Genomic DNA, 21,867 nt, shown 5'->3' with positions numbered 1-21,867 from the left:
TGAAATTAATATAGCTACCCTGGCTTTCTTTCTTTCTCTCTTTTTGTTTTTTGGTGGCACCACATGCCTTGTGGGATCTTAGTTCCCCGACCAGGGATCGAATCCGGCACCTCAGCAGTGAAACTGTGAAGTCCTAACTACTGGACCACTAGGAAGTTCCCTACCCTGGCTTGCTTTTGATTCATGTTAGCATGGTATAGATTTCTCTGTCCAGTTAGTTTTTTTTTTTAAGATTTTTTTTTTGATGTGGACCATTTTTAAAGTCTTTATTGAATTTGTTAGAATATCACTCCTGTTTTATGTTTTGGTTTTTTGGCCGAGAGGCATGTGGGATTTTAGCATCCCGACCAGGGATCGAACCCGCACACCCTACGTTGGAATGTTAAGTCTTAACCACTGGACTGCCAGGGAAGTCCCATGGCCATTTAGTTTTAATCTATATATAAAGTGGGTTTCTTATAGACAACATGTAGTTGAGTCTTATTTATTGATCCACTCTGATTATGTCTCTCTTTTAATTGATGCATTTGGAACATTGACATTCAAAGTAATTATTGATATAGTAGGATTAACATCTACCATATTTGTTACTTTTTCTATTTGTTCTTTGCTCCTGTTTTTGTCTTCCATTCTTCTTCTGCGTTTTGTGTTTTTTTGTTTGTTTGTTTGGACACGCTGTGCAGCTCACGAGATCTTAGTTCCCCAACCGGGTATTGAACCCTGGCCCAGGGCACTGAAAGCACAGAGTCCTAACCACTGGACTGCAAGGGAATTCCTTTTTGTGGTTTTAATTGAGTATTTTATAGGATTCCCCTCTCTTCTTTATTAGCATATTAGTTATACCTTTTTTTTTAAACTTTCTTTAGTGGTTACCCTAGAGGTTGCAGTGTACATTTACAAGTAATCCAAGTCCACTTTCAAATAGCACTGTATCTCTTCATGAATAGTGCAAGTAACTTATGATAACAAAATCTGTAGTCCTGATTCTTTCCTCCTATCCCTTGTTTCATTGCTGTCATTCATTTTACTTATATAAAAGCAAACATAATTGAATACATTGTTGGTAGTATTATTTTAAACAAACTACTATTATTTTGAACAAAGATCAGTTAAGAATAAGAAAAATAAAATGTTTATTCTACCTTCACTTATTCCTTATCCAGTGCTCTTCCTTAATATATTCAGAGTTTCTAACTTTTTTCCTTCTCTCCGAAGAATTTCTTTTACCATTTCTATCTATCTATATTTATTTATTTATGGCTGTGTTGGGTCTTCTTTGCTGCACGCGGGCTTTCTCTAGCTGTGGCAAGTGGGGGCTACTTTTAATTGTGGTGCGCGGGCTTCTCATCGTTGTGGCTTCTTGTTGCAGAGCACGGGCTCTAAGCACGTGGGTTTCAGTACTTGTGGCACATAGGCTCAGTAGTTGTGGTGCATGGGCTTAGTTGCTCTGTGGCATGTGGGATCTTCCCAGACCAGGGCTCGAACCCGTGTCCCCTGCATTGGCAGGTGGATTCTTAACCACTGAGCCACCAGGGAAGCCCTCTTTTAACATTTCTTGCAAAACAGGTTTACTGGCAACAAATTCTCTGTTTTTGTTTGTCTGAAAAAGTATTTTTCCTTCACTTTTTAAAAATTTATTTAGGCTGTGCTAGGTCTTAGTTGTGGCACGTGGGATCTTCTCTGCAGCGTGTGGACTTCTTCTTAGTTGTGGCACACAAACTTCTTAGTTGAGGCATGCGGACTCTTAGTTGCAACATGCGGAATCTAGTTCCCCGACCAGGGATCAAACCCAGGCCCCCTGCATTGGGAGCGTAGAGTCTTACCCACTGGACCACCAGGGAAGTTGCTCTCCTTCACTTTTGAAGGATACTTTCACATGGTATGGAATTATAGGTTGGTGGTTTTGGTCTCTCAACAATTTTTTTTTTTTTAATTTATTTATTTTTATTTTTGGCTCTGTTGGGTCTTCGTTTCTGTGCGAGGGCTTTCTCTAGTTGTGGCAAGCGGTGGCCACTCTTCATCGTGGTGCGCGGGCCTCTCACTATCGCGGCCTCTCTTGTTGCGGAGCACAGGCTCCAGATGTGCAGGCTCAGCAGTTGTGGCTCACGGGCCTAGTTGCTCCGCAGCATGTGGGATCTTCCCAGACCAGTGTTCGAACCCCTGTCCCCTGCATTAGCAGGCAGATTCTCAACCACTGCGCCACCAGGGAAGCCCTCTCAACATTTTTAATACTCCATTCCACTCTCTTCTTGCTTTCCTGGTTTTGGAGGACACATTGGGTGTAATTTTTTTCTTTGTTCCTCTATAGGTAAGATGTTTTTCCCCTCTGGTTTCTTTCAGGATTTATTCTTTATCTTTGATTTTCTGTGGTTTAAAAAATGATGTCACTAGGTGTGGGGTCTTTTTGGGCATTTATCCTGCTCAGTTTTCTCAGAGCTTCCTGGATCTTTGGTTTGGTATCTGACATTAATTTGGGGGACATTTTCAGTCATTATTGTTTCAAGTATCTCTTCTGTTCTTTTTTTTTCTTCTGCTTCTAGAATTTCCACTACATGTATGTTATGCCTTTTGTAGTTATCCCACAGTTGTTATTGGATATTCTGTTCTGTGTCTTTCAGTCTTTGTTCTCTTTGCTTTTTAGTTTTGGTGGTATCTATTGAGATATCCTCATGCTCAGAGATTCTTTCCTTAGCAGTGTCCATCCACTAAGAAATCCCATCAAAAGCATTCTTCATTTCTGTCACAGTATTTTTTTGATTGCTAGCATTTCTTTTTGGTTCTTAGAACTTCCATCTCTCTGCTTCTGTTGTCCATCTATTCTTGCATGCTGTCTACTTAATTCATTAGAGAGTACTGGGGCACGAACCCATGTCCCCTGCATCGGCAGGCGGACTCTCAACCACTGCGCCACCGGGGAAGCCCTGCCCTTAGCATCTTAATCATAGATGTTTTAAATTCCTGGTCTGTTAATCCTTCCCATATCTGAGTCTGGTTCTGATGCTTACATTGTCTCTTCAAACTGTGTTTTTCTTTTCCTTTTAGTATGTCTTGTAATTTTTCCTCCCCTCCCCTCGCCTTGCCTCCCCTCTCCTCCCTTCCTTTCTTTTTGGCTGCCTTGGGTCTTTGTTGCTGTGCATGGGCTTTCTCTAGAAGCCCATGTGTGTGGGCTTCTCACTGTGGTAGCTTCTCTTGTTGCGGAGCACGGGCTCTAGGTGCGTGGGCTTTAGTAGTTGTGGCTCACGGGCTCTAGAGTGCAGGCTCAGTAATTGTGGCACACAGGCTTAGTTGCTCTGTGACATATGGGATCCTCCCAGACCAGCGATGAATCCATGTCCCCTGCATTGGCAGGTGGATTCTTAACCACTGTGCCACCAGGGAAGTCCCTTGTAATTTTTCTTGATAGCTGGACATGATGTGCTGGATAAAAGGAACTGTTGTAGGCCTTTAGAATGTGGTGGTAAGATGTGGAGGAAGGGGAAGCATTTTTTAGTCTTATAACTAGGTCTTAGTCTTTTAACAAGTCTGTACCTCTGTACTGTGAACTTCACACATCTCATTTTTTTCCACCTCCTTTTGATGGTATAGATGGCTAGAGTGGGCTGGAATTGGGTATTTCCCTTCCTTCAGCAGTTCAAGCTCTGGTTAAATAGTTTCTCCTTAGGGTAGCCCTTGTTAAGAACAGAATGCTGTGATGTATTTCAAAATGTTACCTTTTCTCTTCCCCCTGCCAGAAGCACTAGGGGATTTTTCTCCAATATTCACCACCAGAACCAGGTCAAGTTCCAGAGGTAAAACTCATAAATGTGTGGGGGCCCTGATGACTGGCCTCAGAAGTTTTTCTCTCTCAGACTTTGCTCAGAATTGTCTCCAGCCACTGGTCAGTTACAGTTCAGGTTTTCCTGCCTTGGTACTAGTTCCTGTGGAGGTTTGTGTTTCTGGGTTTATGCTCTGGCAAGTTGCAATTCTCTGTATTTCTCCAATTTGGGGGCAGTGGTTTGCCCTGTCACCCCACTTCTCTGTCGAATCTAAGAAGAGTTACTGATCTTTTTAGTTGTTCAGCTTTTTACTTGTTAAGGTGGAATGGCAACTTCTAGCTTCTTATGTGCCTAGAAACCAGAAGCAGTACCACAGGTTTTTAAATACCATATTTATTATAAAGGACGGTTAGGTTCCAGAGTTTAAACCACTTCACCAGATACAGCTAGGAAATCCCTATTATAGAAGGGATTTCCTTTAATGCTTTCCGGCTGCTTGGCCTATAGAGTCCTCAGTTGATTTCCTTGGTTTCATGGGTGAGAGGATCCCACAGTATTTAAACCTCATGTGAGTTGTGAGATCTGGGTAAAAGGGAGAGGTCTTCAGATGGATACTTGAGATCTTTGATTTATTTGTGACATGGATCTTCATGTTTTCTTGAATGCAGCAGTGTTTAACTCATATGTGTTGCTAGTATTTCTTCATACCAGAGCTTGCAAGTGGTATTAGATCCTCCAAACATCAAGTAGTTGCTTTGAGTCAGTTTCTTAATAGTGTCTGGTCTTTTATTCTTGTGGCCTTTGGCTTCCTTAGACACCACCTTCCCTTAATGCATACTCTTTTCCACTTTAGCTGTCGTGAATCAAGATGTAGTTTATCCTTGAGTAGGTATAGAAGGTGATGTTGTCAAGCTGTTTGTTGGTATATTATAGTGGTACAGGTGGCTGCAGACTGTCTCGTCCTCCATGGGTTCATTCATCACTACCCCTCTCATTATAGATCACTACAAGATATCAGATTTGTCTCAAGCTTCTTGGATGTTACTTGTTGAACTGTAAATCTGAAGCAAAAACTGGGTTTATTTAAAGTTATTTATCAACACCATTATTCCTACTCTCCCACATGCTTGCAGTTTACAAAGCAGTGGGCAACAGTCTTCTCTGGGAGCTGTCACATGGGTCCATGTGATACCTGATGTCTGTCTTGGCGGAGGTCAAGAAAAGAGAAGCTAGATATTTTAGATGCTGGGGGGCTATTATTGGGTTTGGCCTCATTCTTCTTGCAGATTTGGAGTGATGGATGAGAAGTGAATCTTGGGTGGCTGGCTGTGGAAGCAAGAGACCACCATAAAGGAACACCCTAAGTGTTCTTCTCTTCTCATTCCACCCTCTACAGGGAGGCTTGGGTCAGAGAAGAGACTGGTTCATTCTTCTGTGGTTCTATTTAACTTTCATTTTGAGAGGTTAAGGGAGAAAGATACTAGAGAGAGGTAGGGTGGTGTTTAGGACTTCTGACTCTGGTTCAGGAAGGAAAAATAGAGGCATAGACAGCCAAGGCCAAGAGGGACAGACTCAAGAGGGCCCTAACGAGTGGCCCTAGGGCTCAGTCTGTGGAAGGGCCTGAAAGGTTTCTAGGTGGAAGAGGAGTAGGTGTCTGTGTAGGTGTGCACTGTGAGTGACTTAGCACTGTTTCTGGATTTCTTAGGGTCAAGCCACACTGCATGGCACATACTGATACCACTGTCCTTAGGGATCAGCTGGTGCATTTCATGTTCGAAGGACATCCGTTAGAGAAGTTTTTTCCCCCTAAGCCCTTGACATTTTGGTTTTTGATTCAGATATGTTTCAGTGTGATAATACTGTATCTATTTAAGCAGGCTTCCTTTGTAACCTTAATTCTGTTGATTCACATGTCCTCTTAGTATCTTGCAGTGGTGTTTTCCTGTATTTACTATCTTCATCAGATTTCTCCTCATCACCTCTTCCCTGTATCAGCTTGATTTTTTTTTTAACTTACTTTCCTTTGTTTGCTTCACCTGATTTTAAAACTGGAGACTTCATTTTCATTTGAGTCATTTGCTAGTCAGAGTTTTGTCCTAGTCCAGATATCTGCTGTCAGGTCTTCTCAGATGTTCCAGGTATGACTTGCATGGCTCAGGGATGCAGGCACCTGTGACCAACACCTTTGAATTTGCCTTTTTACCTTAGCAAAATAAACTCAGAATCCTGAATGGTCAGCTGCCATCTGATAAGATGGTCTAGCATAAAGTGCCTATATAAATGGTTTTTATTGATTGAAAAAGCTTTATTGAGATATAATTTACATACATAAAAATGTTTGTCTTTTGCCCTTCTGTTTAAATAAGCTTGGAGATTAACAAGAAGGGATGAACTGTACCACTGTATTGTTGAATGAAAACATAATACAATGTATTTGACAGCTATAATATTTGATTCCTGCCAGCCTTCAGGCATTTGGTGAAAGCAGAGATAAAGCTAGGCACTTATCAAAACTCATTATCCATTGGAATTTCGGTATATGTGTTGTTTTTAAAAATCAATTCAGTCAACTTTGATGTTAACTTTTAGGAAAATTATAAAACCAAAGATTAGTAATTGATCATTGTTCGAAGATTTTGAAAAGCCAGTACATTTCAACTAATTATAGTTAATCTTAAGTTTCTTTTAAAACCAAAAACAAAACAAGGGAATAATCTTTCTTTTCTCCACTCCACTTTGGAATCTGGGACACACTGTGTGCTGTGCTTCCTGTGTGTTCTCCACTGCCTAGAAGCGGATGGTAAGAGTCTTTACTGATTACACACCTGCTGTAAGCTTGGTCAGTGATTCCTGAAAAGCCTTTTTTTCCCAACTAAGAAATTTAAAATATATGTGAATTAGATTCTGCTGATGAGGAGAGAAAAGCACAAGTGTTTATGACCCTGAAATGAATCTATAGCATTTAAGGATAGTTAACAACAGGAACAAGTGTCAGGAGGAGAAGCAAGAGTTTAAATTTTGCAAATATGACGTTGAAATGTCAAGACAGTAGGCTCAGGTTTTAATTGCATTTTTTAAAAAGCTATACTAGTTTTTTTTGTTTTTTTTTTTTTTTTTTGCAGTACGCGGGCCTCTCACTGTTGTGGCCTCTCCCGTTGCGGAGCACAGGCTCCGGACGCACAGGCTCAGCGGCCATGGCTCACAGGCCCAGCCGCTCCGCGGCATATGGGATCTTCCTGGACCGGGGCACGATCCCGTGTCCCCTGCATCGGCAGGTGGACTCTCAACCACTGTGCCACCAGGGAAGCCCTATACTAGTTTTTAGATTAACTGTTTTTAAAGTATGATGAGAGGTTTGGTGTTCTTCTAAGAGATTGGTTATATTTTTGAAGGCAGTGTAAGCTAAAAGCTGTTTCTCTTGAAAAATAGACATGTATTCAAGAAGAATTTTGAATGGTCTAGAAACAAATGGTGCACTAGTTAAAAGAAAATCAAATTAAGTCCTAGAGAGCAAGACAGTTTGATAGGAGGAGGGAAGGTCAGTGGTAATACCTATGCAGGAATACCTTGGAGATATTGTGGGTTCAGTTCCATACTACTGCATTAAAGCAAATATTGCAATATAGCAAGTCACATGAATTTTTTTGGTTTCCCAGTGCATATAAAAGTTATGTTTACACTGTACTATAGTTTATTAGGTGTACATACCTTAATTAAAATATACTTTATTGCCAAATATGCTAAACATCATCTGAGCCTTCAGGGAGTTGTAATAATAACATCAAAGATCACTGATCACAGATCACCATAACAATTATAATAATAATAATGAAAAAGTTTGAAATTCTGAGAATTACAAAATGTGACATGAGACATGAAGTGAGCAAATGCTGTTGGGAAAATAGTGCTGACAGATTTGCTCGATGCAGGGTTGCTTCAAACCTTCAATTTGTAAAACAAAAACAAAAACAAAAAACCCCGCAGTATCTGCAAAGTGTAATTGCAATAAAACAAGGGGTGCCTGTATTCACCTTTTTGGTTCTGTCATTGGGAGTCTTTGGATAGGGTACATTATTACAGGAGAGTAGAATTTTAGAACCAGAGGTCATCTTGTACAGTGGTTCTTCATTACGGTGCACTCCACAATTCCTGGGGCACCTTTCCAAAATCCTCCTGTTGGAGATTAATTTGTAAAGATTGGTTCTGTCAGCCTGGACCCTGGGTGGGGTTTAGGCATGTGTATTTTGGAGAACTTTCCCAGTGCTCCAAAATACACATTCTGATGGCCATACCTGAGTAGGAACCAGTGATATAATTAAATCCTCTCATTTAATAAGAAATTAAGATTTAGAGAAGTTGGCATTAAATGGTTGTTTAGTAATCATTGCTTCTGTTGTAATTCTGTAATGTGGGCAGCATTATGGAGTGCCTGGATTTTTTGATCTGGGAAGGGATAAGACCATAGACAGTTGGAGAGACTGGAGGTAGACAGGAGGAGGGAGAATGCAGTAGGTGAGTGGAATGAGAGGGAAGTGCTGGGCACCCCAGGTCTGTGAGTGACATTAACTAACTGGGTGTGAAGCCGTGAAAGTGGGAGAAGTGAAAGATGTTTGAGGTTTCATCTGGTAACTGGGAGAAGTGTGGGAAAGGTGCTAGGTTTAGGGGGTGCTTTCAGTTCAGTTTTAGAAGTTTCTGTGGTACAAATGGGTAGAGTTATCTAATGTGAGTTCAGGATTTATGAATGAGAGGAAATGTAAAGGCAGAAATAAATTTTAAGTTGTAGGAACCTTTATGCCTAGGAGATCTGGAAGGGATCAGGTAAAGATCAGCAGCCCAGTGTGGAAGCCAGGATTGGTTAGTGTCAGTCATTGTAGAGAAGCCCCGTGGTTGGCCATTCAGGCCTTCATTTTCCTTTAGGAAGCTTCCAGTTATTATAATAGGAGCAACAGACTATCTGACCACTTAGTATATGCCAGGCACTTTCCAAAGAGATTATATACAACATGTATACACATTTTTTCCCCCATTAAATCCTATCAACAACCCTATGAGGCTAAGTAAACATAGTGTCAGCAGAGTTTGGATCCTGTGAGGCAGCCTGGCTCCAGAGCACATACCATTACCTGCTACACTGTGGAATGCTGTGGGCAGAAGCCGGACCGTCAAGTGTTAGAGGAATAGAAGACAGAGTGAGTGGATGAGTGAGCAAGTGGTGGCTGAGGACTTGGAGGCCAGGAGTAAGGTTCAGGTTACCCAAAAGTCTATAGATGGAAGGAGTTTAAAGCCTGTGTAGATTGAGAAGTTGTTAGGTTTGGGGAAGCTGACTTTCTTCAGAGAAGGTAAGAAAGCTAGTGGAGCCAAGTGTGAGGGTGGTTGTGAGTGGAGTGAGCATGAGGAAGGTGCAGCATGGTAATAAGGACCAGGGGTGGACTGAGGTCCAGAGCGGAAGTGGAAGGCTTTCTTCTTCCTCAGACTATGGTTGAAGTCAGGTTTAGATGTGGTGAGGGACCAGAGGGCAGCTGAGGGAGCTTATGCCAGTTGACCTGTTCTCTGTACAGGAGAGGAGTGGGTTGATTTATCTGCAGGGGTTTGGGCCTTTGGGTAACCATGAACTTGACTTAAGATGGAACCAAGAAGGGAAGAGTTTTAGAATTTTTTCTGTAGGAGAATTTATTAGTAGTTTAAAACAGCGTGGCCCTGAATTCCTGTTTCTAAGCTCTAAAAGAGAGGTCTTAGAGAATTTTTAAAAAAATCAATATTCCTGGATCCAAAACATCTAAATGTTGCTGGACTTGAATCGGGATTCTAGCAAGATTTGCTTTTTTCATTAAGTAATAATTTTTGGTTTTTTGGACCACTTTTTTGACCACTCATTAGTGGAAGCTTTATTCTCTAGATATGAAGGAGAGGGCCTCATGTTACTAACCAGGTACTTAAACCTGTAAGAATGCTCTTAAAATTGCTTCCTAGACTCTTTTGGGTTCAACCACAGAATTAGATTCTACCACAGCACTTTGGATAGATCTTGTGAGCCTCTGTTCTGTTTCATGCTCCACGTTTCAGATTTAAAATTTAGAAAGTGAGTTTATGGCCATATCCATGTGTAACAAAATACATGTTAAACCACTGGTCATTAAATCCAGAGTATAAATGATGAAGTGATGTGTTTGAGATTCAGGTAGGCCTCCCCTTCCTATTCATTTCCCTTCTCCTGTTGTCACATATGTCATCATGGCCTTCTGGGATGAATAAATATAAATTATTTCTTCTGCTACAAGATTAAGTAAAAGTAGGCTTCTGGAAGAATTTGGAATGGTATCTGTAGTTCAAACCTTAGACCCTGGTTGACCTATTTTCTAGGATTGCTCTTGACTTTGGAGCTTTTTCTTAGTTCTCCTGGATCAGCTAAGTTTTGATGTTTTTAGAAATGAAGAACAATCTTCCTTAAATTTGCTGGCTAACAGGTGCCTGTTTGAACAGTTTAGCCTTTTACATACTCACTCAACTGTGGGCCTTTAAAAGTTATTCTATCCTGAGACATTGAAAATGTATGTAATTGCCCAAGTTCATACAGCATGTAATTGGCAGAGCCAGGATTCTAACCCAGGCTTGTTGGATCCCAAAGCCTGGGCATTTTCTCCTATCCCATACTCCAAAAACAATGATGAGTGTATATATCAATAACTGTGTACTAAATTAACTTCAGAATCAAAAATAAAAATAATTAACACTATCTTCATGTAATTATTCTATTCCACAGAGGCTTAAGAAACACAGGGCCCTGGATACTCTTTTTTTTTTTTTTTTTTTTTGCGGTACGCGGGCCTCTCACTGTTGTGACCTCTCCCGTTGCGGAGCACAGGCTCCCGACGCGCAGGCTCAGCGGCCATGGCTCACGGGCCCAGCCGCTCCGCGGCATGTAGGATCTTCCCGGACCGGGGCACGAACCCGTGTCCCCTGCATCGGCAGGCGGAGTCTCAACCACTGCGCCACCAGGGAAGCCCTGGATACTCTTTTTAATGTGCTTCTTTTTAACTGAAGGAACTTTATTAATTTGAACTAATTTTGGTCAGATCCCTGAAAACGTGTGGAAAAAAGAGGCAAAAGTTGTAATCTGGTAAATACTTTGAATTATTTCCCTGAATTTTGACTCCTCTCTCTTTTCCCTTGTTATTTGTATGAGCTGATATATTTGTAGGGCCAGAAGCTTGTCTGTGCGTCAGTTTATTGTTACTGCCTTCAGGCATTCTCAGTTCCTTTCCAGTGGGCAGATGCTTAGTAGCTGTCCACATGGAGGTCACGTGTGGCCAGGCTGTGGAACAGTGGTCTCAGGTTATCATGGCGGTACGTTCACACACACGCACACACATAAACCCTGGTGTGGACACATACTTATACAGGCATTAGGAATACTGGGTATTTAAAGGGGCCAGTTATTCCCACGTAGCTGCCAGAAATTGTTGGAAAGTCTAAATCAGTGGGTCAAACAGCAAATCAAAAAGCCTCTAAATGGTGGTTCCAAAATTATCAAAAGTTCATAAAGCAGAGCTACCCTGATGAATATGAGCCTAGTTTACTTTACAGCTGATGAACACTAGTGGCTGGATAAGCAGTGTTTGGTTTTTAAGTGATTGGCACGCGGCAGCACTTTTTTTTTTGGCTGTGTTGGGTCTTTGTTGCTGCGCCAAGGCTTTTGCTAGTTGTGGTGAGCACGGGCTTCTCATTGTGGTGGCTTCTGTTGTTGCGGAGCATGGGCTCTAGGCACACGAGCTTCAGTAGTTGTGGCTTGCAAACTCAGTAGTTGTGGTGCACGAGTTGCTCCGTGGCATGTGGGATCTTCTCAGACCAGGGATCGAACCTGTGTCCCCTGCATTGGCAGGCAGATTCTTAACCACTGTTCCACTGGGGAAATCCACCCCCCCCCTTTTTTAAAAAGCACTTCCAAAATGTTTTTAAAGATTTTTTCTACTAATGTAGGGCTTGTTTTGTCTTGACTTTTATTAGGCTGGTGTGTTAAATGAATTTTATATTTTATTATTGCAGGAATTAGAATCCTTTTGCTACTGGCAGTGCTGACAGTTGATGTTTGAGCAGAAGGATTAGTGACTGAATGTTGGTCACTTTAACTTGGGGACACCTGTCGTTCTTAGGAAAGCAAAGAGATGTCGTCGTGTCCTCTCTTGCTTGAAGGGAAACAGTTTGGAGGGAACAGAAGGCTGGACAATTTCTCTAGCATACTTTTTTGGTGTGTGTGTGGCTTGTAACAGAAAATGCAAGTATCTCTTTAGTGGTAAGTCTATTTTGTTGGACATTCAGATCATTGGATGCTTGTGATAGCACCGTCAGAGGTGCTGACCCACATACATGGTTATAAATAAGATCAAGGACAAGAATTTGAAGGGTTTAGGAGCTGGTGACTCAGCAGCTGTGTTCTTCCTGTTTTATTAAAGCACTGCTTTTTAGATTCCAGGTAGAAGCTTTAGTTCCAGTGCCTCAAGTGATTTCATTTGGTTTGGTTGATACAGGATAGAGAGAAGAGCCCTTTGGGGTTTATTATTAGTTAGAAACATAGAATGTTGATGGCAGAGACCTCTGTGAAGTGTGTTGTCCATTTCCTTAGATAAGGGCTGCATGACCAGTAATGCCTTTGTGGAGTGACCAGTAGTCCTTGTCTGAGGAGTGCTTGAGTGTCTTGGGGGACACGTATGTGCCTGTCTCAGCCTTCACTGACGAGTCAAGCTGGCCCATGAAGTGTGTGCTAACCTAGATTACCATGCTCTCTACTGACTGTTATCTCCTCTGTCCTTTGAGGAGGAGAGAGACTCCCCATGTGGCCCACATGGGCTGGGTCTCTGTGTTTGTCCTAATGGACCTCATGCTGTCTTACCAGGAAGAGGAAGAACAGGAGGAAGAAGATGACGATGAAGATGATGACGACACTGATGATTTAGATGAGCTTGACACTGACCAATTGCTGGAGGCGGAGTTGGAGGAGGATGACAACAATGAGAACGCAGGGGAGGATGGCGACAATGACTTTTCTCCCTCTGATGAGGAGCTAGCAAACCTGCTAGAGGAGGGAGAGGATGGAGAAGATGAAGACTCTGATGCAGATGAGGAAGTGGAACTGATCCTGGGGGACAGTAAGTCTAGGGCTGACCACGAGGCTGGGCTTGGGTACCTAGGGAAAGGGCCCTTCCCTGTGCCAGCCCAGCGGGCAAGCCACACCAGGGTTCTGCGCCTCATTAACTAGAGTCACCACCTGGGCCCTTGAGGAAAAGCAGTTTCACATCTCTTATCCTCAGTGCTCCTGTCATGACGACTCTGTAACCAAATGGCTATTACCTCTTTAAAACAGGGGTTGGCAGACTTCTACAAAGGCTGGACAGTAAATAATTTTGGCTTTGTGGGCTGAATGGTCTCTTTTGCAGCTACTCAGCTTTGCTGTTGTAGTGTGAGAGCAGCCAGAGACAAGACATAAATTAATGATGTGGCTGTGTTCTAATAAACTTTATTTACAAAAATAGTTGGTGGTCTTGGTTTGGCCCATGGGTTGTAGGTTTGTCGACCCCTGCTTCAGAGGATTAGCCTTAGACTGGAGGGCAAAAGTGTAGTTCTCCCAAGAGGCAGAGCTGACATCATCAGATGCAGCTGCTCATGGGGGTGCTGTACCTGCTCTTTTCTAAAGTTGTAAAGAAATAAAAGCCCTCTTGTGGGTTGCAGCCCCTTCCTGCCTGCTTTTGCTTAATCCCTCTTAAAGGCCAGGGAACAGATGTTTCTCTTTGGCTTCCTTCCCCCCCACCCCCCTTTCCTATTCCAAGTTTTGAAGAACAAGCTCCAGTTTTTCCAGTACCTTCCCATTAGAACAGGTTTCTGAAGTCAAGTTGTCCCCTGCCTATACTAATGGACCCTGAGTAAATCACCTAATAGTTCTAAGAGTCTGCGAGCTCTGCTGCTATACTCTGCATGTTTTAAGAGGACATATTTGGCAGCATCACTGTGACCTGTGTCACTGTTGACAGACTCATGCTTGCTGTGGTGCTGGTTCTTCCTAGTGCTGCCCTGCCTGACTGGGGAGTAATCACTGTGATATTCAGTCATTTTTCATGTAGCTAACCTGGCCAGCATTCTCACAGCCAAGGTAGGTATTATGCCTAATATGGTAGCCAGTAACCACCTGTGGCCATTAGAATTTTAATTAAATTTAAAATTCAGTCCCTCATTTTCATGTCTACATTTCAAGTGCTCAGTAGCCACATGTGGCTACCATATTGAACAGCACAGATGTAGAACATTTACATCATTACGGAAAATGTTATTGTATTGGCCTAAGCTCAGCAAACTCCAAGCCTCTTCAGAGTAGATGCTTGGTTTTTAGTCATTGGGGTTTGGTGTTGGGGGCAGTGGGAGGGAGGGAGGGAGTGTGTATATATGGTAGGAGAGGAGAGGGTGGGTGGCAGTATATATATTTAAGCATATAAGATTCTCCTGTTCCACAGTGACCTAAATCCATTTTCTTTGGGATAAATCTTATACATGCTTCTAGAGCTCAAGATTGAAGGCAGTTGGCTTAGGGGAGACTGACTTTCTTACCTAAGTCCTCTTGCCAAAGTTGCATTTTGAGGAAGCTCTGTGGGGTGGGAGGGATTGCCTTGTATCTGCCCATCTGCTGTTTGCCAACTTCCATTTTTTGGTACTTGGAGGTTGAGATGATTCATTGAAGGAGGATTTCCTTTGTCCCTAGCGATGGTCAGAGAGGCGGGTAAGAGGGACTCAGGGGCAAGGGAAACATGACAATATTGATGGGAATAAAAAGGAAAGTTTTACTAAACTTCTTTGTCACCTGTGACACGTGGGCACAAGTTCTGTTTCCCTTCAATTATGAGTAATATAAGGTAGGTTAGGGGAGCAGCTGGTACCCCCGACCTAAGAGTATCACTAATTTTTCCATTCTCAGTTTGAATATAAATTAATTTTGTATTTGGCCTGTAAAATTACTGCTTCCTTTATAGCGTTTTACTGTTTATTCTAGGAAATTCATTCTTTTAAGCCCAAGAGGTAATCTGGAAAACCCTAATTCTATCAGAGAATGTTACTTTAACTTGGTGGGAATATTTATGATGTGAAAGTGCCATTATAGATGACAAGTTGAGGACATGTCAGTTTGGGCTCTAGAACTGAGGTGGTGGCATGTGCAGCATATGTACTCTGTTGCTTTCTCTGTTTTACAGAGACTGATAGCGGCTCGAAACAGAGCAGACACAAGGACCACCCTCCGTATCCTTGGTTTGCTGATATTTTGCCTTACACTAATCATCTGGTGTATTAGCTGTTAACCTTTCGGGGTTTATGGAGCCCTTCTAGGATATGATGAAAGCTGTTGTAACTATAGAAAACCACACCCACATGCCCCCCATGTAACCTTGCATAAGCCCCAGATCCCAGAGATCCAACGATCGATTTCATATACAGAACCCCAGCCCTAGGAAGAGAGACACCTTGACTCTGAGGTCTTTGTTTCTCTTTCCAGTCAGTTCTGACCCCCCCACCCCAAAAGCCTGTATGTTGTAGAGCAACAGGTTAAATAAACATGGTAGGGACTAACACTGACTGCCTTTGCTTCCAGGGCCTTTCAGAGGGAGAGGTCCCCACCAGGGTCTGAGTTTGGGTCTCTTCAACATTTGGAGGATGAGAAAAGGCTAAGGAAGGTAGAGAAGGGAGTCCTGCCACCTGACCACCCCTGACCCCTGAAAGTTCTCTGTTAAACCCTGTGCCTGACAATTATTTGCTTATGGAAGACTGTGTTATCCTCCTCCAGTTGCATTTACAGTCCTTGGGTGTGATGCAGAGTGGTTAAGATTCTTAATTCTTAGTAGCTCTACAGCTGATGGTTAGAATAGGTCTCAGGCAGGTGGGTGTGGCAGTGTTGGTTCATAGATCGCATGAGCATGAGGGGATTCTCCGCAGTCTGCCATGGGCCTTGGACACAGTGCTGTGCCTGAGTCACCCCCTTCCCTGCTCACTTCCTCCTGGAGTTCTCAGCAAGGAAGCTGATGAGGCTTAGTTTGTGGTTTAGCGGTGTCAGGTATTAGTTTGATCTCCACCTTGTTTTCCCTACTCCTCACCAATAAAGTCAAGCCATGCTTGTGCCCTGTTAGACCCAGGAACACTGGTTTTTCCAGCCATCACTTTTGCTTACCTTCAGGACTTCATTTTATCACGGCCATGCTTTTCTTGGTTTTACTTTATCCACTTCAGTTTTCTTCCTAAAGGAGATTGTAGTGAATGGAAGGTTTGGGAACATGCAGTTCTTCATCAGCTTTCCCCGAGTGGAGTCTCTCAGGTACGTGGGAAAGGGCTGATGAGGGATTCTTTGGAACCAGTGGCTGTCCCTCTCCTCATGGGAACCCCAGGGCCTATGGGCATTTTCAGGGCTCCAGCTCAGGACCTGCTGGCCTATTTCCCTGGGGACCTTGTTAAAATTGTTTCACAGCTTCCTAAGCTGAGAGTGATCAAAACGGGCACTAGAATTTTTCCTTTACCTTCACTCAGCAAATACTAGAGCTAGGTACTATGTTTCTCTCCGATTTCTGTCATCCAGACAGGTGCATCTACCTCACTTTGAGGGTTCTTTCTGTTACCACCTAGTTTCACCTCTTAATGGATCCTTCCAGAGGTGTTCATGTGGTCTTTTCACTGCCTGGAAGGCAGATGGTCAAGCAGAGGGTCAGACACAGTGCCACCTTCCAGGGTGCCACAGCTACTCCCTGCTGGCCTCCAGCCCAGTTTTTCTCGTATTGCTGCAAGCTCTGGCTTGTATCTTTTGGGAATTTGTTCCCTTCAGATTATATTTAGAAAATTTCAGAGGAATGAATCCCAGGCTGACTACCTCTGCCTTTATGAGGTCTTCTGAGAAGAGAGTGGCTGACGAGTTTAAGAGAAGTCTCATCCTTGCTTGGGCTCAGCCTGCCTTTTTAGTGGTCCTGGGGGGTCAGGCAGGCCTGTGCCCACCGGAGGGACTCCAGAGGCCAAAGGACTACACAGGCTCACTCACTGCTCCTATCGGCCCTGCCCCTTTGCAGCCACTCAAAGCACCATGGGTGAAAGCTTCAGAGGGGGCTTGCCTGGTCCCTTTAGGGCCTTTCAGGCAGGAGGAAGAACCTCTAGGAAGCAAGAGGGTACCATGTCCAGGTCCTTTGAAAGGTAAGCAAGCAAGAGGTCCCAGGAGTAACCATCATTGCCCAAACAGTCTATTTTCCAGAGCCAGCTCCAAGGAGTTAATTGACATGTTTTCTTTTTTCAGGAAACGTAATTAACCATGCTCAGGCATAAATTTATGTGTATGCAGGTGCTTTCTCCCTGAAAGCTTCCTACAAGCCTAGTGCGTAATCTAGTCTCTCCCTTTCCTTACCTTTCAGCCGACAGCTCTGACAACTCTGATTTGGAGGATGACATCATCTTATCTCTAAATGAGTGAGGAGCCATCACCACGTGGAAGAGATTCTTGGCAGGCGAGAAACTGAGTCAAATGAATTCAAAACATCTTCCCTTCCCTTTCTCCCAGGGCTCTTTTAAGGAACTGCATGCCCTGCATTCAGAGGATTATGATTTAGAGTCTCACTGGAATCTGAGAGTCCTTCTAAAAACAATAACCACACAAAAAAAAGACAACAGGGGTTAGGCCCTATTCTGCTTCCCCCTTCTCCTAGGATGGACATATCTTTTCCTCAAGGGGGAAAAAAAACCAACACGTCTCTGGGGTTATTTCACAATATATTTTCTTTGTATAATGTTCTTTACTTAAAGAACAAGAAATAGTTTTTTATAAAACTTAAAAAGAAAAAAAAAAGGCATTTATAACTGAGGGTATGAACTTATATCCACCAGGTCTCTTGTCCCTGCAGTTCATTTTCTATGGAAGAAAATGATGTCTAAATAACAATAGAGGCATTTTTACATACGTATTTAAATGAAAAGGAAAACCGTGGTTTCTTAAATTGATAAGGATTAAGAATATTTTATTATAAATATAATATATGATTTTTTTAACCTGTTTTGTTGCCTCATGCTGTCAGGTTAATTTGTTTTCCTTTGTGCCAGAGGTGGGGAGGAGGTGCTGCTTGTTTGCTGAGTAAATGCCTAGGCTTACCCACCTTCATGGTTTGGTGGGGTGGGGGGGCAGCAAGGTCATTGTGGATATTGGTTTTTGTGGAGTCGAGGGAACTTAGGATATAAGTTCACTCCCTCTGTTTTTCTTTGTGATTCAGTTTTTCAAAAATCTTTTTTTCTTCCCTTTCTCCCCAATGTGGAAAGTACAAATCAAAGGCCTTTTAATGTAAAGTGTATTTATTTAAAAAAAATACAAAATAAACTACAAGTCTGTCTTTCTTTGTTTATGGCCTTTCCCTGTTCTCTTTTACCAAAGTGGGGTCTGTCCCTTTCCTTGTAGCTCTAGCCAGGCAATAAAGACGCCTTCCAAGAGAGGCAGCCCAGGACGGGGTGAGAACACGTTCTGCCCAAATAAAGCACTCTGGGGAGAAAAGCAGCTTAGTCACAGCATCTAACCCTGGTCTGCTGCTCGCCCCGAGGAGGACTGGGCAGGGGGCAGAGGCAGGTGCTCAGGGCACTGTCCACTCCGCACGCCTCTCTCTATCCTGGGTTCTGAAGCAAGAAGGCAGCTCCAGAGTACATTTGGTGGAGCTGGAACGTTAGGGGTCCTGGGAGGTTGTGGAGCAATGAGCTGGCAAAGCTAGGGAGTGAAAGCATTTTGGTCATCCCTGTAGTTGGGTGACTGTCATTACTGTTTTCTGAAGGGAGTACAACAGTAGACCTGGGCAGTTCTTCAGTTTTGGCAGTTTAGGGGCAGCTAGGGCTTGGTCAGGCTGGGTTTGCAGGTCTCTACAACTGGCCTATGGTTAAACTGTGCTACCACCAGGGAAAGTACCAGATGCGTTTACCTTTTTACTCACCCCACCCCACCCCCTTCTTACCCACAATAAATAGGAGACCCTAGTCTCTTTCTTCCTTTGAGTTTGCCCGGTTCCTATCATATAGGTATTTATAGCTAAAGAGACTTTTCTCCCTTCGCTAAGAGGACAAATTTGTGAAGTAAATAAGCAAGACAAGACGGCTAAAACTCACCAGGGGCTGGTGAAGCCCTGCTGGGCTTCGGAGCACCATACAGTTCATCACACACACTGAAGTGGTTGGTCCTGTGTCACACACAGGCACCTCTTGGTCCTCTAGAGAGCAGAGGTCTCAGCTCTTAGGTTGCTTCATGCCTCAGCTTAAATGGACTGCTAACACCTAACCAGTGGACTAGTTTGACTGCTGGTGCATTAGAAGAAAACAGGTTAAAAGTCAAGAAGCACTAAACGCATTGTATTCTAGTCATTAACTGAGCAGAGCCAGTCTCCCTGAACTCTGCCAGCAGCTCTTGGGAACACCCACAGGTCTCTTGGGTGGAGATGGGGACCTGCAATAAGAAAGCACACTCCTGTTCAACTTGACAACACTCCCTTAGGGAAGTGCCCTAAGAGGCTAAGGAAACATCAGCTCTCTTTATCTGCCAGGCAGGGCTCATGATCTCAGTCACTTAGGAAGAAACACGCGGAATAGTAGCAAACCGCCAATGAGGCAAATTTCACCTTAGGTTGACTTTTGCCTTTAAGCCACACCTCAGATAGAACCTGAACCCCAGGTGGAGGCACAGGTTGCCTGCAGTTAAATAGTTCTCTCTCCGGGGGCAGCATCATAAATCAACCAGGGGCTTGACCACCTGACCTACCCTTGCTAGTGCTGGCCAAGGCCTTTCTGAGAGACGTTACAGAAGCTGCTGTCTTAAAGAGAGGAAGGAAGGAGTTGAGAAGAGGGTCCAAGGAAGAGGAGGATGGTCACACAGCAGGAAAACTCTGTAGTTCAATTTGGGGCCAGAAAGCACCTATCCCTCAAGACAGGTTAACAAAGCAAGGGTTTAAGTGTCCTCTCCAGCCAGACTTTCTAGGTTTCTGTCTGGGAAAACTAGGAGGTGTAGTATTCTGGGTCCTGAGCACCCACTCTATGAAGGAACAGCCCAGAGAAGTTTTGGGCTTAATACAGCAAGGCGGCTCTGGCCTGTGACCCAGGCATTCGTCCCTACCTCATCTGCTCTAAACAAGATGAGGCCCATTCCTCCTTCTGGTGGTTCCAACTGCCTGGAATGGTGCAGCTGTGGCCTACTGTGCCTCGCACTGCTTTGCTCAGACACCTGGCAGTTGTGACCAAAGCTCAAGTACAAACAGGCAAATAAACACATTTAACACTTCTTGTGTTTGTTATGAACATGCATTTTCTCTCACAAGTACCAGCTGAAGCCTAGTGCAGTACTTCCCCAGGCGCCTTCCTTGCCCTGTTTATTCTAAATCTCTAAGGTCTCAAAAAGTCACCTCTTTCACTGTCCTTGTGGAGAGGCATGTATTGTCCATGAGGTCCGCACTGAGCCCCCGCCTCCATCTCACGAACTGTCTCTCTCAACACATCCCAGCTGTCACCTGCGCTGCCTCGTGCCAGCCAGGGTAGTGGACCAGACCTAGAGAGAGGACAGCACGGTCAACAGAATCCGGAGTTCCTGGTCATTTGGGGGCTCATTTCCCTTACTGGAGCTTCTGTTCTCCCTCAGCCTTGACAATGGTCCTTTTAAAACATCTAAACTGCCACAGACATTCTGAAAAATAGTGTTTGGGCTGTGCTCTATGGTGACAACTGCTGTGTGACTGATTTCCCTCCCTGGTCCCTGACACTGCTGGCTTCATCTGCCAATGCTGGCCATACTGTCTTAGTAGAGATGCGTGGCCACAGAACTTCAAGCCATCTTTCCCTCCCAGCTTGATGCCTCCACATTCCTCCGTAGCTCAGCTTGAATGGCTGTGAGCTCTAGCACTGCCCAACACCTCGGCAACTGTGACATTTCCCCACAGAAGCACCTCTCTCCCAGTGGTCCCCACCTCTGCAACATCAGGGCAAGAGGCCTAGGCATAAGTGCCTACTTGTATCTGGGAAAGTTATGTCAGTTAACAAGAGCATTTTCCTAACCCACTGTACTACCTCAAAAACTCTTCAGGCCAGGGATTCAGTGTCCCTCACAAAGCTCTAGTGACTGGGCAGAGGCCCACTCCATTGACACATCAGCCCCGAACAATCAAAAGAAAAGCCAGAATTCACAAACACCGGGAAAGTTTCAAGAATTAACCAAGGAAAGCTGCCTCCCACTCTCCATTCCAGCATTTGGCCTCCACTGTCCCTTGGAGTCCGAGGCAGCTGTCTCCAACTGGGTATCCCTGGGCTGCTGCATTAAGGCTAGAAGGGAGGCTGAACAAGAAAAGGAGGCCTCACGGATCCATGGTACCAAGACCCCAATATTGCACTGCTCCTCCCATGACTACAAGACCACACAACTGCTAAGGTCTACGTGCTTTCAAAAAGGCCTGAAGACTAGGTGCTTTGTTCAACAGCTACAGCTCAAACTGATGGACACACACATTGTTTAGGGCAAGAAAACAAAAAACTACCACAGCTGCTGGCTAGACTTAGGCTCAACCCCTTCCTGTGCATGGGCTCTGCTCAATCTGGCATGGCAGGGTCTAAAATGAAACCCACCTGCTCTCAGCCAAGATAAAAAACAAATGTGAGTTAAGTCCTGATTCAGCCCTAAGAGCTGAGGGGCTGAGACCCACCAATGCAGGAGGACTGTGAGATACCCCAGTGGTGGAAAGATGACGTAGGGCATTTGTGTGCATGCAGCAGGGAAGTCTTCCATCCTTTGAGAAAAAAAAACTTGATTAAACCAGGACTCTGAACAGGATTAAAAATCCATCCTCTGACAAAGGCTTTACTGACAACTTTCCATACAGTTAGTCAAAAAATAAAAAAATACAGAACACAGCAGACATCATCTCATACACTAGAAACCAACAAGACAGGAGTCCCTTCTCATTTTTCTCATCACTGTAATAAAAAAAAAAAAACCCAAAACCTAAGAATTTAGTTTGGTGGGGGAGGACTTTGGTCCCCTACCAAATGAACCAAAATAAAGCAGCAGAGAATTCAAACCAAGGGGATAAGTTTTGGAGTGGGG

General features: G+C 43.8%; 2 protein-coding genes across 5 annotated transcripts in view; one reads left to right on the top strand and one right to left on the bottom strand.

Annotated features, from left to right (window-relative positions):
* DCAF1 (DDB1 and CUL4 associated factor 1) overlaps nt 1-18,149 on the top strand; it is an 85,878-nt gene extending 67,729 nt beyond the window's left edge. The window contains exons 23-25 of one of the 4 annotated variants that reach the window (XM_024746485.1): nt 6,547-6,555; nt 12,646-12,898; nt 17,174-18,149. In XM_024746485.1, coding sequence (XP_024602253.1) covers nt 6,547-6,555; nt 12,646-12,898; nt 17,174-17,232 — 321 coding nt within the window. In that variant the 3' untranslated portion in view covers nt 17,233-18,149. Of the gene's footprint in view, nt 1-6,546; nt 6,556-12,645; nt 12,899-16,027; nt 17,150-17,173 lie in introns of those variants that run through there. The other 3 variants (XM_024746483.1, XM_024746486.1, XM_024746484.1) reach the window with 3 other exon arrangements.
* The window catches only part of RBM15B (RNA binding motif protein 15B), a 5,716-nt gene continuing 1,932 nt past the window's right edge, over nt 18,084-21,867 (bottom strand). The window contains exons 2-3 of the mRNA XM_024746487.1: nt 20,180-20,322; nt 18,084-19,085 (exon numbers count right to left, since the gene is read on the bottom strand). Of these exons, the coding sequence (XP_024602255.1) occupies nt 20,281-20,322 (42 nt within the window). The 3' untranslated portion in view covers nt 18,084-19,085; nt 20,180-20,280. The remainder of the gene's footprint in view (nt 19,086-20,179; nt 20,323-21,867) is intronic.

The sequence above is a fragment of the Neophocaena asiaeorientalis genome, unplaced genomic scaffold, assembly GCF_003031525.2.
Source record: "Neophocaena asiaeorientalis asiaeorientalis breed wild unplaced genomic scaffold, Neophocaena_asiaeorientalis_V1.1 scaffold251, whole genome shotgun sequence".
Lineage (NCBI taxonomy): Eukaryota > Metazoa > Chordata > Mammalia > Artiodactyla > Phocoenidae > Neophocaena > Neophocaena asiaeorientalis.
This window is presented reverse-complemented; position numbering and strand designations above follow the sequence as displayed.